Below are 16,423 nucleotides of genomic sequence, written 5' to 3' on the forward strand. Positions count from 1 at the left end.
ATGAGATATTATTTTAGGTGATCCTAATATCCAGGGGATATCCTCAAGAATGGATGATTAAAGTGAAGAGGAATGGTCTACCTCTTTCCCCACTGTATTCCCAGTTACTTAACACAATGCCTGGAACACAGTAAGTTTTCAGTATATATGTGTTCAAAAAAATGAATAAAAATTCTTTATTTTCTGCTTCGCAGTATATTATACCAATTCTCCTCTTCTTCACATATTTCACTAGTTAACTATAATTATGATAAATTCTCTAAAGGAAAACTACTGCTTGCTATGAGTTTGTGTAACATGGGATCCTGATTCAGTCTGGGGGGTTGGGGTCAAGAAGTTTTCCTAAGGAAGTGACATTTAAGGTGAGAGCTGAAGAATCAGTAGGAGTAAGCCAGGGGATGACAGGTGGGGAGAGACTTACCAGTGTAAGTAAAAGATTTCTGAATATCTTGAGGTGGGAAGAAGCTGAAAACATTCCAACTGAATAGAAGAATAGAGATAGAGGCATGGGGCTGAAAGGGTAGATTAGGACCATATTACATAAGGTCCTATAAATCATGAAGTACATTTTGATCCATTAGACTTAAAATGGGAAAAGTTGACATGCTATTGTTGTTGTTAGCTTATAAGCATTAATAAGAATTATAATGTTATATGGATGTGTGATTATACGCAGTGAAATGTGAAAGCTGAAAGATTATATTTGTCTAAAAAGTCTCCTCCAGCAGCCTACTCCTTCCTTATACACAACCTTATTCCTTTGGATTAAACAAAGTAAATGAATAGCCTTCCAAAAACCACTATAGAAATGCACTTTTGTTACCTGGAGAGAAAGTCTCTAGGCCTCCTTCTACTCTGCTATTCTCATTTTTTTCCGTTAGCTTCATGATTGGGTTAATTCGGTGTTTGCATAGGGAAAAGATAAGCATCATTAATGGAATATGAAGACCATTAGGAATAGCAGAGACCTTTGGCTGATGATGGGAAAGGGAGGCTCAGGTAGGCAAGCGTTGTAATGGAGATTTTGAATATTGGGCTGTCCCGTTGCACCTAAAGTTCCAGAGTATACTTGTTTCACAATTTTGTCTAATATAAACCTATGTAAAACCTCCAATTTTGCCAAGGTAGAGAATTACCACAGGCTGGCTGCTGACCCCAAGATCAATCTCAGAGGAACTGTAGGAAATACTGGGGAAAAACTCCAGAGAAATCCCCAGGGACAAGGAAGCCTGTTTTGAACTGGTGTGTGTGTGTGTGTGTGTGTGTGTGTGTGTGTGTGTGTGTGTGTGTACATCTGAAGCCTAGCACAGGAGAGTTGTGTGGAAATTAGCGATAGAGGCTCAGACTGCTGGTCTAAGTGTCCTCAAGAATAACAATCAGGGCAGAACAGAAGCCAGAGTGTGGAAAACTGGTGGGGATTGATGGACCTTGAACGTTTATTCACACCTCCCTCTACCCTCAACTCCCTCTAGCACCTAGGAGTACTTCCTTTTAAGGCTGCTTCTCCTTGAGGGGTGGAGGGTGGGATGGGTTCTAAAAGTAGTGCCTTGATCTTAAGTGTTATTTGGTGGCATGATACACAGCCTGAGCAATTAATTATGTAGTCTGGTGCTTGGAGTTCTCCACCTTAATGTTATCCCTCCCCCTCTCCTTGATCTCACTGGATGTTGACACAGATTGGGATATGCCCTTTGGTCTTTTCCCGTACCAAATGCTAAGACAGAACAGCTGATAGCATCAGAGAAATATATGCTCAAAGGCCAAGGTAATGAGATATCTCAGGAGAAAAACTACTTGAAAAGAAAGCAACAACCTGGATTACAGATGCCACCAGAAAGCAAATATGTTAAATCCAATGGTTAACAAATATAAAATAAGCATAATAAATAACTGATAAGGAAATCATAAAAGTCAAGAGGAAATACTAGGCATGAAAATTATGTTCATAATAGTAGAAAGAACAGAGATGGATGCTATAATAGATGTAGCTGAAAAACAAATTAGTGAGCTAGAAGATTAGATTAAAGAGCTCTCCTGGAAGGAAGAAAGGAAGAATAAAGAAAAAGAATATATGAAATAAGGCTTCCCTGGTGGCACAGTGGTTGAGAGTCCGCCTGCCAATGCAGGGGACACGGGTTCGTGCCCCGGTCTGGGAAGATCCCACATGCCGCGGAGTGGCTGGGCCCGTGAGCCATGGCTGCTGAGCCTGCGTGTCCATGTGCTCTGCAACGGGAGAGGCCACAACAGTGAGAGGCCCGAGTACCCCCACACACACCAAAAAAAAAAAAAAAAAGAATATATGAAATAAAAGCTAAGAGATAAAGAAGATTGAATTGGAATGTGAACTTCAACTCACAGAAAATAGGAGTGTCAGGAGAAGAGGAAAATAAAAAGGAAGAAGAGGAAATACTTGAAGAAATGGAAATAAATTTCCTAGAATTGAAGAAAGATGAATGATGATGTATTTATGCAGTTCCAAACAAGAGCAATAAGAAGAAACTAACCCTGGCAATATTATAATGAAATGGAAGTTTTACAGGCAAAAATAAAATTCTAAAATTTTCTAGAGAGATAGAGCAGATCAATCACCAAGGAATAAGAATCACCAGGATCTCAGACTTTTCATGAGCAAAAAGAAGATAATGGTAATATTTTTAAAATATTGAAAAGACAAAAGAACATTGAGCCTAAATTTATATCCAGCCAAATTGTCATTTAAATGTGAGGGTATAATAAAAATATTTTCGGACACATAAGGTCTCAAAAGGTTTGTCACACAAAGACCCATATTGAAAAGAGTATTGGAAAAGGTCCTCAAATAAGAGGAGAAGCAAATCCAGGAGATGTTACTAGAGGTGTATGACATAAAGATAATTAAATACTTGGATAAAGTTTGGTGTTGTCTTTCAAAAACTACCAAAGACCAAAGAAAAGAAAATGAGAAATTATGTCTACCATAACCTAGAGTTAAGTTCTACACAATATCAAAAGGTGGTGTCTTTAAGTTAGACACTTTTTTAAGATAGAAAAAAAAACCAGAATAAATTTAAAGAAAGTAGAAGGAAGGATGAGTAAAATAATAGCAAAATTAATGAAATGGAAACAAAAATAACAATACAGAAGATCAACAGAGCCAAAAGTTGATTCTTTGAAAAAACTAATAAAATAGGCAAGCCTGTGGCAAGAGTGATCAAGGAAAAAAAAGAAAAGTAATTTAAAAACTAGTATTTTCTTATCATCTTTTAATCTCAACTTTAAAACCTCAGGAGTCTGGAGCATGAATGAGATGAGAGCAAAATATGTCAATGTTATTGTTTGTAATATCATCTCCACACTATAGAAATACATTTGAAGAAAATGAAATGGACAACTTCCTAGAAACATATAATCTACCAAATGAGTTAAGAAGAAATAGAAGGCCTTAATAGTGCCATAACTTTAAGAAATTAAAGCAATTTAAAAAATCATCTCACAAATAAAACTTTAGGCCAAGTGGTTTTGCAGGCAATTCTACTAAACTTTCAAGGAACATACCATATTAAACTTAGTACAAACTGTAATAAAGACTAGAAAAGGAGGGAATACTCCCAACTTATTTATGAGGCCATATAATCTTTTTTTTTAACCAACTAAAAAATAAAATCTCTCTCTCTTTTTTTTTTTTTTTTGCGGTACACGGGCCTCTCACTGCTGTGGCCTCTCCCGTTGCAGAGCACAGGCTCCAGACGCGCAGGCTCAGTGACCATCACTCACAGGCTTAGTCGCTCCGCGGCATGTGGGATCTTCCCGGACCGGGGCACGAACCCGTGTCCCCTGCATCGGCAGGCGGACTCTCAACCACTGCGCCACCAGCGAAACCCTAAAATCTCTCTTTAAATTAAAGAATCCTAATGACTTTGAGGTAGATGAAGCTGTTATCAGATAATGAAGTAATTAGGTGTAAGATATAAAAATAACAAAACTGAGAGAAAGAAAGCACTGATTTGAAATTATCTTCTTTAAGTTTGGATGGAAAATTAAGAGCACGTCCAATTCAAAGTTCTAGGCATAAAATCCAGGTACGTCATGTGGTGGACTTGCTTCTTCAACTTGGCAGCCAATGGGAAGAATCCACACTCTATGGACCAGCAAACTAAAAAATGACTGTCACCATGAAGAAGTCAGTGACTTTGCATTTGAGTTTTCCATCTTGGCTCATTCCCCAAAGTTCAGGCTTTGGAGTCCTAAAGTCTTCTTCAACATTTAACTAGTTCTTCGTTGGTAGAAGGGGCTGGGACTGTCTCTCCACATGTAAACTGATTTTTGTCATAAGTCACTTTTATAATGAGAGACCAGCTAAGGCACATTACCACGTCTTCCCTATTCTCCAGATCTTCCTTGGTGTTGCAGAAGTTACTCCCACATGGGCAGGGGTAGAAGTACTTCTCCGAGTCCTCGTCATGTTGGAAGTCCTCAGTCTCCACCTCGTTGTGAAACATCGCCATCATTACTGGGGCCAGCAGAGGTCTGTCACCTCCGCTGTCCGACCCAGGCCAGGGCATGTCCAGCTTGGCCATATAATCTTGATTTTCAAACAAGAAAAGGATAATATGAGAAAAGAAAATTACAGATAATTTCCTGAGGATTTTAAGTGTAGAAATCCTAAATAAAATATTTGCAAACTAAGTTCAACAGAGTATAAAAGTAAAATATACCATGTAGTTCACAACATTAACAGCTTTAAGGACAAAATAACATGATTATCTTAAAAGGTTTTGAGAAATATTTCATAGAAATCGAGCATAAATTCATGATAAAAATTCTTAGCAAATCAAGAATTTGCTTAACCTAATGAAGGACAATTATGTTATGGCAAACATGGGGAAACAGTAGGAGCATTCCATTTAACATTGGGAATGATTAAGGGTGCCCAGTACCGTCATTTCTATTCAACCTTGTATTGACAGTTTTAGCTAGTGCAATAAGGCAAGAAAAAGAAAGTAGAGGCATAAGGATTGGAAAAGAAGAAATGCCAATTATTTGCTGATGACATGATAGCCTCGTAGAAAACCAAAGACACCTGGGGCAAAGTATTATATTATTAGAAATAATAGGAGAATTTAGCAAAGTCAGTTCATTTCTATACACCAGTAACAAATAACCATAAAATGTAATTTAAAAGAAGATATCACTTATGATATATTAAAAAAATCAGATATATAGGAATAAAAATTTTTAAAAAGATGTGCAGGACCTCCTTGGAGAAAATTTAAAACTATTGAGATTCATTAAAGAAGTTCTAAATAAATAAAGAGAAATACTATGATACATATTTCTTATTTCTTAAATGGAAAAAAACTTTAATATTATAAATATTTCAATTCTCCTCATATTGGCTCATAGACTTAATGCAATTCCAACAAAAATTTCGGTAGGATTTTAATGGAATGTGATAGTTTATTCTAAAATTTATGTGAGGACTTCCCTGGTGGCACAGAGGTTAAGAATCTGCCTGCCATTGCAGGGGACACGGGTTCAAGCCCTGGTCTGGGAAGATCCCACATGCCGTGGAGCAACTAAACCTCTGCGCCACAACTACTGAGCCCACGTGCCACAACTACTGAAGCCTGAGCACCTACAGCCAGTGCTTGGCAACAAGAGAAGCCAGCACAATGAAAAGCCCGTGCAGCACAACGAAGAGTAGCCCCCACTAGCCACAGCTAGAGAAAGCCCACACACAGCAAAGGTGACCCAGTGCAGCCAAAAATAAATAAATAAATAAATAAATTAAAAAACAACTATGTGAAAGAATAAAGGACCAAGAAGTCAAACATTTCTATAGAGGAGTAGGGAGGGGAGATTTGCTTTATTAGCCAACAGGGTTTATTTTGAAGCTGTAGTATATATAGCATGATATTTGTTCAGAAATAGAAAAATAAACTTTTGGGCAGGTAGAAAACTCAGAAGCAAACCCATGTATGTATGGAATTTTGGTATATGACAGATGTGACCTGGCAGATCAATGGAGAATGGAGGGACTATTCAATAAATGTATCTGTAAAAACTGGTGATCTATAATGGAAAAAATGATATTGATTCCTTCCTTAAGTCGTTTGAAAAATGAACTCTGGATAAATTAAGGACTTAAATGTTAAAAGTAAAATTTTGTAAATTTTATTAGAAAATATAGGTAAATACATTTCTGACTTTGAGGTAGGGAAGAATTTATTAAAGACACATAAAAAACCCTCTAACCGTAAAAGAGAAATCTGATGACATTAAAATAAAGATCTGAACACCAAAAGATATCTTATGAAAGAAAAGAGAGAAGGTACCAACTGGAGGAGGATATTTGCAACCCAACTAACCAACAAAGGATTACTAGCAAGAATATATAGAGGTTTCCTCAAATTAATAAGGAAATAGCAAACAATCCAATAGACAATGGGCAAGAAATACAAACAAGAATTGCACAGAGGAGAAAACACAGATGATCAATAAAATCATTATGAGAAGGTCAACTTCATTATTTATTGGGGAAGGCATATTAAAACCACAACGAGATACCAACTTATACCCATTCAATGGGCAAAAATTAAGAAGTGGACAATGCCACATATTGGAGAGAATATGAATTAACTGGGTACGACCACTTTGCAAAGTTTGTTGTTATCTGATGTTGAACATTTCCATATTAACTCAGCAATTCTACTTTTAGGTATATACCCAAGAAAAACTCTATGTACAATAGGAGACATAAACAAGAATGTTCCCAGCAGCACTTATTGCACTCTTAGCAAGATAAATACCTGAAACGACCCAAATACTTATCAATAGAAAACAGATAAATAAATTGTGGTAATTTCACACAATGGCATATTATATAGCAAAATAAATAGCTAGAAGCAAAAATATGAATAACCTGAGCAATAAAATTTTTTTAAAAAGGAAATTCCCTCATATTTTATAGAGCCTGAAGCTCTTTTATAATGTTGAAAACAAAGAAAATTGAACAATAGAATTATTAGGAATACAAATGTGATAACGCTATAATTTCAAAAACAAGTTATAATAATAACTGCAAGATTCAAGGAAGGGGAAGTAGAGGAATAGACTGGGGAGAAGCCCATAGGTGGGTGTAAATGATTGTTAATGTTCTAATTCTTGCATTGGGTGGTTGGTTCACATGTATTTAAATTATTAATAATAATAAGCAAATTCATATATAAGTACATAGTTTATATAAATAAAAACAAAAGAGGACCATGCTTAGACCAGTGATGAGGGTGTGTTACAAATCAAAGATAATCCAATTCTGTGCTCTTGAGTGGAAAACCAAGAACAATATCAACTCCCTCACATGTTTTGCTTTTATTATTAGTTATCATTAATCCACCCAACAATCCTATTTTTGGTTACTACTATGATTTTTTTTTTTTGAGGCTAAACCACAAAAAGAATTTATTTAAGTGTCCTGAGAGGACAGGAAGGTGGGAGCTGGGAGAGCTAAGACCAGGATGTCTGATACTTGCTTCCCATATCCTGTAGAAAATATTTTCTATTCCAAGACCTAGTCCTTCACATTTTTTTGTTTTCCATTAGTGTTCTGTTTGCTCATCTGTATGTATAGCGTTTCAATGTACATTTACATACAACTTAATGTAAAAATGCCTTTTACTACAATAACCATTGTGTCAAACCACAGACTAAAAAGTTAATGTGCTGTAATATTAGCATGTCAGTGCCTAGTCCACCTTTAACTGCTGGCTCAATCAATAAATATTGGATGGCCATTTCTTTAATCATTTGAATTTTCATAAAATACATATCCAGTTATTCTTCCCCTCCTTCACCTGACTCGCTGTTAAACTTCCTTTCTTCCTTTTACTCCATCTCATATTCTGCAGTCAAGACTTTTCAGTACCTACTCTTCTGAGAGATTGGCTCAAAGAGACACAGATGTAGAGGATAAACGTATGGACACCAAGGGGGGAAAGGGGGTGGTGGGATGAATTGGGAGATTGGAACTAACATATATACACTAATATGTATAAAATAGATAAATAATGAGAACATGCTGTAATGCACAGGGAACTCTGTTTAACTTAGCTGTACAGTAGAAACTAACACAACATTGTAAAACAACTATACCCCAATTTAAAAATAAAGAAAATTTTATGTATTATGATTTCCTTTTTACAGATGAATCAAATCTTAGTGAGTTAACATAACTTGCTTGAGTCCACAAAGTTGGCATGTGGTAGATTCCAGAATTTGAAGTTTCATCTGTTTGACTCTAGGGCCTAGCCCTTACAACTGGGCTAGGCTCCTGGTCATTAAGACTGTTTTAACCACTAGTATACCAACCTAGAGTAATTGTTGTGCTGAGGATAACAATCTCTAGATATGTGAAGATAAGAGTTCACCAAAGAGTTCATTTAAGCGTTTTGTCAAAGTATGCCATGGCAAGTTGAGGAATTTGCCCATGTGTGTCATAATGGAAAAACTGTGTAAAAATGAAGAATCATTGAGTAATAAGAATTTGAATGCAAGAGAGCTCAAGTAAGAAATGTCATGCACTGTTGGATCAGGAGTGATTCATTCCTTTAGTCTGCATAATGTTCCTTTTCCATATGCCCACGCAGGAATGTATAGATATAGAGACAATGTTCACAAAACCTTTTGAGTGGTTGTAAACGTGCTCTACACCTGATTTATTCTGCTTTGTGACCTCACCCAGACACCCTTCTTTCTGGTTTCTTGTGTCTTTAAAGCACATCAAATGTGAAGCCCAGGCCCCCTCTACTGGTTAGCCACATTTTGTCATAAGTGTCTTCCTAAATAGGCATCCATCCATCCCTGTGAGTAAAGATAAGTTGATGCTTATTTCTAGTGCCCTGATTTTTTTGGGAATGCAGAATTGACAGTGAGAAAGAGAGAGGAGTATGTATTTTTTGTGAAGAAGACAGAATGTCACCAAGAACCTGTTTTTGGGCAGATGCCGTACAATGACTTGTATGGAAACTTTGGGGGAAGAAGATTGGAGGTGTGGAGATCGGCTTTAGAGGCAGCATTTGTAGCCTTTGCTTTATAGCTTAAAAGTCTATTAGCTTTCTTTAACTCATCATCCAAATTAAATTTATTAGGTAATCCCACAGACAGATGTCTTTTTGGGTGTATCTCTACCCCATTTCCCTTGAAGTTGGGATTCTCTTCTTCCTGTGTTTACATGCCAAATCTATTCATCAGAGTAAAATGAGGACCTCTGAGGCAGAAATCACGTTTAATTTTCTGTCAGGTTCAGCCCCCAACTCCCAAATAGTGCATGCCACATGGTAAATATCAATTATGCTACTTAGTTACCCTTCTCAAATTGCCATGTAAGGACGGAAAACATCCCCACCCAGTAGTCCAAGGAAATTCAAATCAAAAGGATGAAAGAAGATGCTGACCACTCCCCAGAAGACCAAATACAGTAATTTTATTGTTGTGCACATAATCACTATTTGACGGGAAACATTTCAGTGTATGTTAGTTCCAAGATGTTGAAGTTCAATAAGTTCAGAAAACATCTATTAAAATGACTTCCCTGGGCTTCCCTGGTGGCACAGTGGTTGAGAATTTGCCTGCTAATGCAGGGGACACGGGTTCGAGCCCTGGTCTGGGAGGATCCCACATGCCGCGGAGCAACTAGGCCTGTGAGCCACAACTACTGAGCCTGCGCGTCTGGAGCCTGTGATCCGCAACAAGAGAGGCTGCGATAGTGAGAGGCCTGCGCACTGCGATGAAGAGTGGTCCCCGCTTGCCACAACAAGAGAAAGCCCTCACACAGAAACGAAGACCCAACACAGCAAAAATAAATAAATAAATAAACTCCTACCCCCAACATCTTTAAAAAAAAAAAAAAGTGACCTCCCTTTTCCTCCACCTCTGAACCTCCAAATCCTTAAACACTGAAGAGGGCAAAACAACATGGTTCTTTTATTCTTTTCAACTAACAAAACCCTGACAGAAATATAGAAGCAACTCTGAGCATCAGGAAGCAGACAGGAGCAGCAGGTTCCGTGGGCAGGGAGCCAGGAGCCCTGGGTTCTGATCTCAGCTCCACCAAGTGGTGGCTAGGTTACCATTGGAGAATCACGTCAATTTAGTTTGTGCCTCAGTTTCCTTATTTGTAAAATAGTAATAATCATGTCTGCTCTATATACTAACCTCACTGGGTAGGTAGATAATGCATGAGAAAGTGTAACAGGGAAGAGCCAAATCTGACTACATGTTGGATCTGTTTCTTTTACTTTAACCTTTGCTTCCTGTTGCTTTTGTTCACTAAAAGGACACTGTCTATACATACTGGCCTGCCTTAGGGAACCCCGCCCCTCTGCCTGAATGTCAAACCAAAGTGCCTTTGTTCAGGGAAACATCCGGACCCTGTCCACCTGTGGATGGCTGCAAGACAGCGGAAATTAACACGTCCCCTCCCTGAAGCTGGCCATTCCAGGGGATATTTGCAAAATTTATGGCTTTTTTACTTTACTTCCCCACCTCCTCCCCCTCTCTAAAAGAAACTGGCATCCAAACCCCTATAAAGTGGTTAATTTGAGATATTAGTCTGCCATCTTCTCGGTCTGCCGGAATAAAGTCGTATTCCTTGCCTCAGCACCTCATCCCCGCTTTATTGGCCTGTTGTGCAGCGAGCAGAGAGAGCTTGGACTCGGTAACAAAAGCACTTTGTAAACTCTTTCTTTCTAGGTCCTCTTCTCACTCTGTATTCTCTCTGGAGCAGAGTACAGGGCGTTCATGTCACACCTACTCTTTCTACTCCATCATGTTTATGTACTGGAGGCTTCTGACGGCTCTCAGACTGGGGCGAGCAGGTCTGCCCTGGCTTTAGAGGGCCTTGCATGTCAGAACTCCCCCACCCCACCACAGAGTATTAAAGAGCACCCGGGCCCTCCCTCACTTGGGCATTCAGCATTTACATAGCACGGCCATAAGCCTAAATATCCACTTTAATAACCAACACTGTTTAACCCCCAGGAAAACGTTTTCCCACATCTCTTGCTGGCTGCCTCGGAATGCTGGGGAGGTTTGTGGGTCGAGCTGTTTGCAAAGACAGAGTCCCACAGTGCTGGGAAATCTGGGGAGCATTGGGTGATGGAAGTGCTTGGATAAGAGGAAAGACAAATTAATCAATTCTTCAAACTTCTCTTTCAGTAAGAATGACTACATTTTCCCATATCCCAATTATTGGTCTCCAATACCGCTGAGTGTACAACTTGTCTTACTTCTTTTGTGTTCACAAATTTAGGGTGATTTCACAACTATTGCACATGGTGGCTGAAGAATATTTTGCAACATAAAGTAATTCATATCCCTCTTAAATTGTACATATGGAGTTTAATTAAAATATTTATGTAGCATGATGCCAATTGTTTGCATTGGCAGCTAGAAGGACAGTAAATTCTGAATGAAGAATCATTTTATTTTTATAAACCTATTAGCAACATTTAATTAAATTTTCAAAAAATAAATTTAAAATATTTAATTTAAAATGTTGACATTTGTTAATTTTAATTTATGCTTTCCCCTTTAATTTTAATAGATGCTTTTGAATATTTTAGAAGAGACATAACTTTGACATTATATGAAAAATAATTTCACATTGTTTTTACATTTAGTTTACCTTTATGATGAAAATATAGTAACATTTTGTACAGTTTGAGTACACTTACAATTTACTTTTATATCATTATTGTCAAGAAAGCACAAATCATGTGAGTGTCTTCATTATAACACCTTAATTAGTGATTTTACTAAAATAAGAGCAAGAAAAATAGTAGATACTCTATAAATATTGGTTGAGTGAGCAGAAAAATACAAATTAAAAAAATATTAAATTACCTTTAAGAGTGTGAATTCTACCTCAGAGCAATAAAAATTTATTATATAAGTTTCTCAAGTAGGGGTTTTTCAAATGGGGATGTAAGACATGTGCCATGATTGAGGAGGGGGAGGGATTTCTTAAAGCGTTTCTTAAATATACTGCATCTTCTGGAATATAAATTTTCCCTTTTAAGTTTTTATTTATTTATTTATTATTATTTTTTTGCTGTACGCGGGCCTTTCACTGCTGTGGCCTCTCCTGTTGCGGAGCAAGGCTCCAGACGCACAGGCTCAGGGGCCATGGCTCACGGGCCCAGCCGCTCTGCGGCATGTGGGATCATCCCGGACCGGGGCATGAACCCATGTCCCGTGCATCGGCAGGCGGACTCTCAACCACTGCGCCACCAGGGAAGCCCCTTTATTTATTTTTTAAAGTTTTCATTTATATATGAAAAACAGAGTAGGTGTGAGATTTAAACAAATAAGATAGACATAGTACTTTGGAGAATGTTTATTTCCCAAAGACTGTGTTGGGTCACTTTCCCAGGGCTGTGCATTTACACATACGAGTGCCCCTGTGTGCATGCGTGCGTGTGTGTGTGTTGTGCTGTGTGCAGCTGATACTCTTCTCTCTCAGTTCTTCAGTGGAAAGGTTTAAGAAGCACTGAAAGGGATAACAAGCAGTTGAGAGTTGGACAAGATTAGTATGCCTGGGGAGGGACTGACAAAATCCTTTTCTTTTCTTTTTCTTTTTATGTTATCTTATTTTATTTATTTTTATTTAAGAATACAGCAGGTTCTTATTAGTTCTCCATTTTATACATATTAGTGTATACATGTCAATCCCAATCTCCCAGTTCATCCCACCACCACCCCCACCACTTTCCCCCCTTGGTGTCCATACGTTTGTTTGTTCTCTACATCTGTGTCTCTATTTCTGCCTTGCAAACTGGTAAATCCTTTTAAAATCCTTCATTTGAAGAGGAGTGAGGCATTATACCAAGTCGCCAGCTTGATGGATTCTTTTTGTGTGTGGCACTAATGAGACCATGTCATTAATTCTGTTCCTGAGAGGGCTGGCTAAAACTCTTCTACTCTGCTGAGATGGCCCTACCTTGGCCAACCTAGTATGAGGCTGCTTGGCTATTGGCAAACGGGAAGGAGAGAGGACACAGCGCAACCTAATAGTGCTTTGGAAGAACAACCACACGAACATTTTCTGCTGAAGGTGGGTAAGTAGTGCTTCCTTCGTGCAGGTATGTGCTCTGAGTTCTCGGTTCCTCCATCGGTTCCTCCAAGGCATTATGAAATCCTAATTGAGCTCCATATTCCTTTCTGTTCTGCTCTGCTCTATTTTTCAGTTCTGCAACATGAGAGTGGTAACCCTAGGGATAAGAGTCAGAAAAAAAGAAACAATAATATTAGGAGTTAGGTGGCCTGGTCCTAGTTCTGCCTTGGGCACGAAGTAGCTCTGAAACTTGGCACAAGTTCATTGAACTTTGCTAGGCCCCCCTTTCCTCATTTATAAGTGAGAGTTTTTTGGTTATTAGGTGATCCCTAAGTTTCCTTCTCATTTGAATGTTTTGGATATTTTTGAACACTTTCCTGCAAAGTTTTCCCTTTATTTTTTGTAACCTCCCCCCTAAAGTGTAAACTTAATGAAATTTTAAAAAGTCTTAATCAGATAGCTTTCAGGAACTCTGATAGGGTCCACGAGTTTCCAAACTTCTACAAAAATAGAAGGATTATACGTGTACTTCTAATTTTGAATTGGAAGTATCAGTATGAATGAATGATATGTATGAAAAAAATTTTCCTAGCTCTGTCCACTGGAAAGGCCTAGAAACAGACCCAGTGCTCAGAGCAATGAGCACTCCTAGCACCCAGACTGGTTAAAGATGGTCAGATTATGAGTATCAATAATGATAATCACTCAATGAACTGATGCTTACATTCATGACATAAAGACATGAAAAATCCAAGTCATTGACACTTTGGATGGAAGATGCAAGGAACTACCTCATTGATTTGAAAACTGATGAAGAAAATAAGTATTTTTCCTGTTATTCCTATATAATATATATCAGATATCTATAGGTAGCTATAGATATCTATATCTATCTTTATATGATTTAGATAGATGATGAGGGGAAAACGAATACAGAGATGATAGAAATAAAACATCACCATTTGGCAGTCCCTGAAGATTTAATGGCATTAAGCCATGGTCATCAATGGCTGACCACTCTGTAGTGGTCTTGTGGGAAGTTTAGGGGGCAGTCCTTAAGACAGTTCTCACCTCTAACGTCAATCGCAAGTTGGGAATTTCCAAAAGCACCCTTAGTTTTGATAATTCTCTACAAGAACTCACAGAACTCACTGAAAGCTGTTATACTAACCATTATGGTTTACTATATCAAAAGGATACAGATTAAAAGTAATCAAGGAAAAAAGTGCATAGGACAGAGGCCAGGAAAATTCCAAACATGAATGTTCCAGTTGTCTTCTCCTCACAGAGCTGTGGACACCGTAACTTTCCCAGAATCGATGTGTGACAATATGCCCAGATTATTGCTAATAGGGGAAGCTCTCCTGAACCTTCCTCTGCAGAGTTTTGACTGGCCATGTGACTTCTCAGTCTCCAGGCCCTCCAAAGTTGAGCCAATTATGTGTGACCCAAGGCCCCCAGGCAAACAAAAATATTTTTTTTTTTTTGGCGGTACTCGGGGCTCTCACTGTCGTGGCCTCTCCCGTTGCGGAGCACAGGCTCCGGACGCGCAGGCTCAGCGGCCATGGCTCACGGGCCCAGCCGCTCCGCGGCATGTGGGATATTCCTGGACCGGGGCACGAACCTGTGTCACCTGCATCGGCAGGAGGACTCTCAGCCACTGCACCACCAGGGAATCCCTAAACAAAAACCTTTTTTATCAGGGATGATATTGCAAGAGCTTAGAGATTACCTTTCAGGAACCAAAAGCTGGATTCCTTTGGGACAAGATTAAGTTCTTTACTACACATCTTGTAAAACCAAAACCCAAAACCACCTACATTGAACTGGAATCTGATTAAACCTTTAGATGCAACTAACAATTTACAGGAAACATAAGGGATAGAGAACAAGTTAAATGACACCATAGGGATGCAGTCAGCAAACTCAGTTTATGGGAAATTCTACAGACAATTAACCTGCTATCTTTAAAAAAAAATTGCAAGGGAAAAAAAAGCATGGCAGAGAAACCTATAGATTAAAGTTGATTTAAAAGACATATCGCTCAGTTGCAATGTGTCTTATTTGGATCCCAAGTCAAATAAAGAAGCTGAAAATATTTACAAGATAATTGGGGAAATGTGGATGCTGATTGGATATTTGGATGTTGGATATTTGATGATATTAAGGAATTATTGGTAATTTTTGCATTTGATAATTGTGTTATGGTCATGTTTACAGCCTAAAAAGAGTCTTTATTTTTTAAAGATCCACACAGAAATATTTAGAGGTAAAATGATATGCCTGGGATTTGCTTCAAAGTAACCTGGTGTGAGGTGGAGGTGGGTGGAGTTTTGGATGGAACAAGACTGACTAAGAAAGCAAAAATCTGTTAGGTCATGTATTCATTTTTGCCACTTTAAAACATGCAAAATGGATATGTAATACGGCTTGTGGGGCACAAGTCACCTTCCCTGGGCCTTGCTTTTCTGCTAAGGTGCTTGTGTATAATAGATCCTTCTTAGTTACCCATCACCTAGTTTCCCCTGGGCCTTTGAGAGAGCAGAAGCTGGTAACTTTGGTTGAAGTTGTAACTAATATGCATAGCAGTTGTGGCTGTACAGTCATGGAAAGAGATACAGGTGTGGGTACAAGATAATGGATATATTTCATTTATTCTTCAAGAAGAATGTTACAGTTTTATTAAGACGATAAATTTAATGTGGATAAACATTATGTCATATTATTCTGTTAAGATCAATAGGTTTTAAAGTCAAAATTAAAAGCTTCATATTTGCCATTTAACTGTATATTTATTTATTTTTTAAAGAATTTTTAAAATTTATTTTTGTCTGCGTTGGGTCTTCGTTGCTGCACGTGGGCTTTCTTTAGTTGCTGTTAGGGGGCTACTCTTCATTGTGGTGTGCAGGCTTCTCATTGCAGTGGCTTCTCTTGTTGCAGAGCTGGGGCTCTAGGTGTGCAGGCTTCAGTAGTTGTGGTGCATGGGCTCAGTAGTTGTGGTGCACGGGCTTAGTTGCTCTGCGGCATGTGGGATCTTCCCAGACCAGGGATTGAACCCGTGTCCCCTGCATTAGCAGGCGGATTCTTAACCACTGTGCCACCAGGGAAGTCCCTGTATATTTATTTTTATATGTCTAAATGTATGCCATGTTGGAATATTAAAATTATTAAGTGAAGGGAGTTTACAGATGATGAAGAGAAAGTTAGGTATTTCACAAGAACATTGAGCTTCTTGTATTCATTCTGCTTTGAACAAGAAACAGCAAAAAGTTATTCTAAAAGTTAGCAGAAATTCCAGGGGTCACTAAAATATACTTACAGGAGAGCCTGTTA

General features: G+C 38.3%; 1 protein-coding gene across 1 annotated transcript; it reads right to left on the reverse strand.

The window, feature by feature from the left end:
• Positions 1-4,235: 4,235 nt before the first annotated feature.
• On the reverse strand, positions 4,236-4,484 carry LOC114887756 (DPH3 homolog). The gene is made up of 2 exons (XM_029209598.1): positions 4,376-4,484; positions 4,236-4,300 (listed from the first exon to the last, which is right to left on the reverse strand). Exons 1-2 carry the CDS (start codon positions 4,482-4,484, stop codon positions 4,236-4,238), a joined length of 174 nt encoding a protein of 57 aa, XP_029065431.1.
• Positions 4,485-16,423: the final 11,939 nt, after the last annotated feature.

Source organism: Monodon monoceros, unplaced genomic scaffold (assembly GCF_005190385.1).
Source record: "Monodon monoceros isolate NGI ecotype Baffin Bay Population unplaced genomic scaffold, NGI_Narwhal_1 Super_Scaffold_7, whole genome shotgun sequence".
NCBI classification, from domain to species: Eukaryota; Metazoa; Chordata; class Mammalia; order Artiodactyla; family Monodontidae; genus Monodon; species Monodon monoceros.

Bases quoted from the DNA above. Each gene is read 5' to 3' on its own strand.
- LOC114887756 (XM_029209598.1), bottom strand. From the start codon at position 4,484: ATGGCGATGTTTCACAACGAGGTGGAGACTGAGGACTTCCAACATGAC. The intron at 4,301-4,375 runs AAGATCTGGAGA...CTTATGACAAAA, and splicing joins TAACTTCTGCAACACCAAGG to ATCAGTTTACATGTGGAGAG.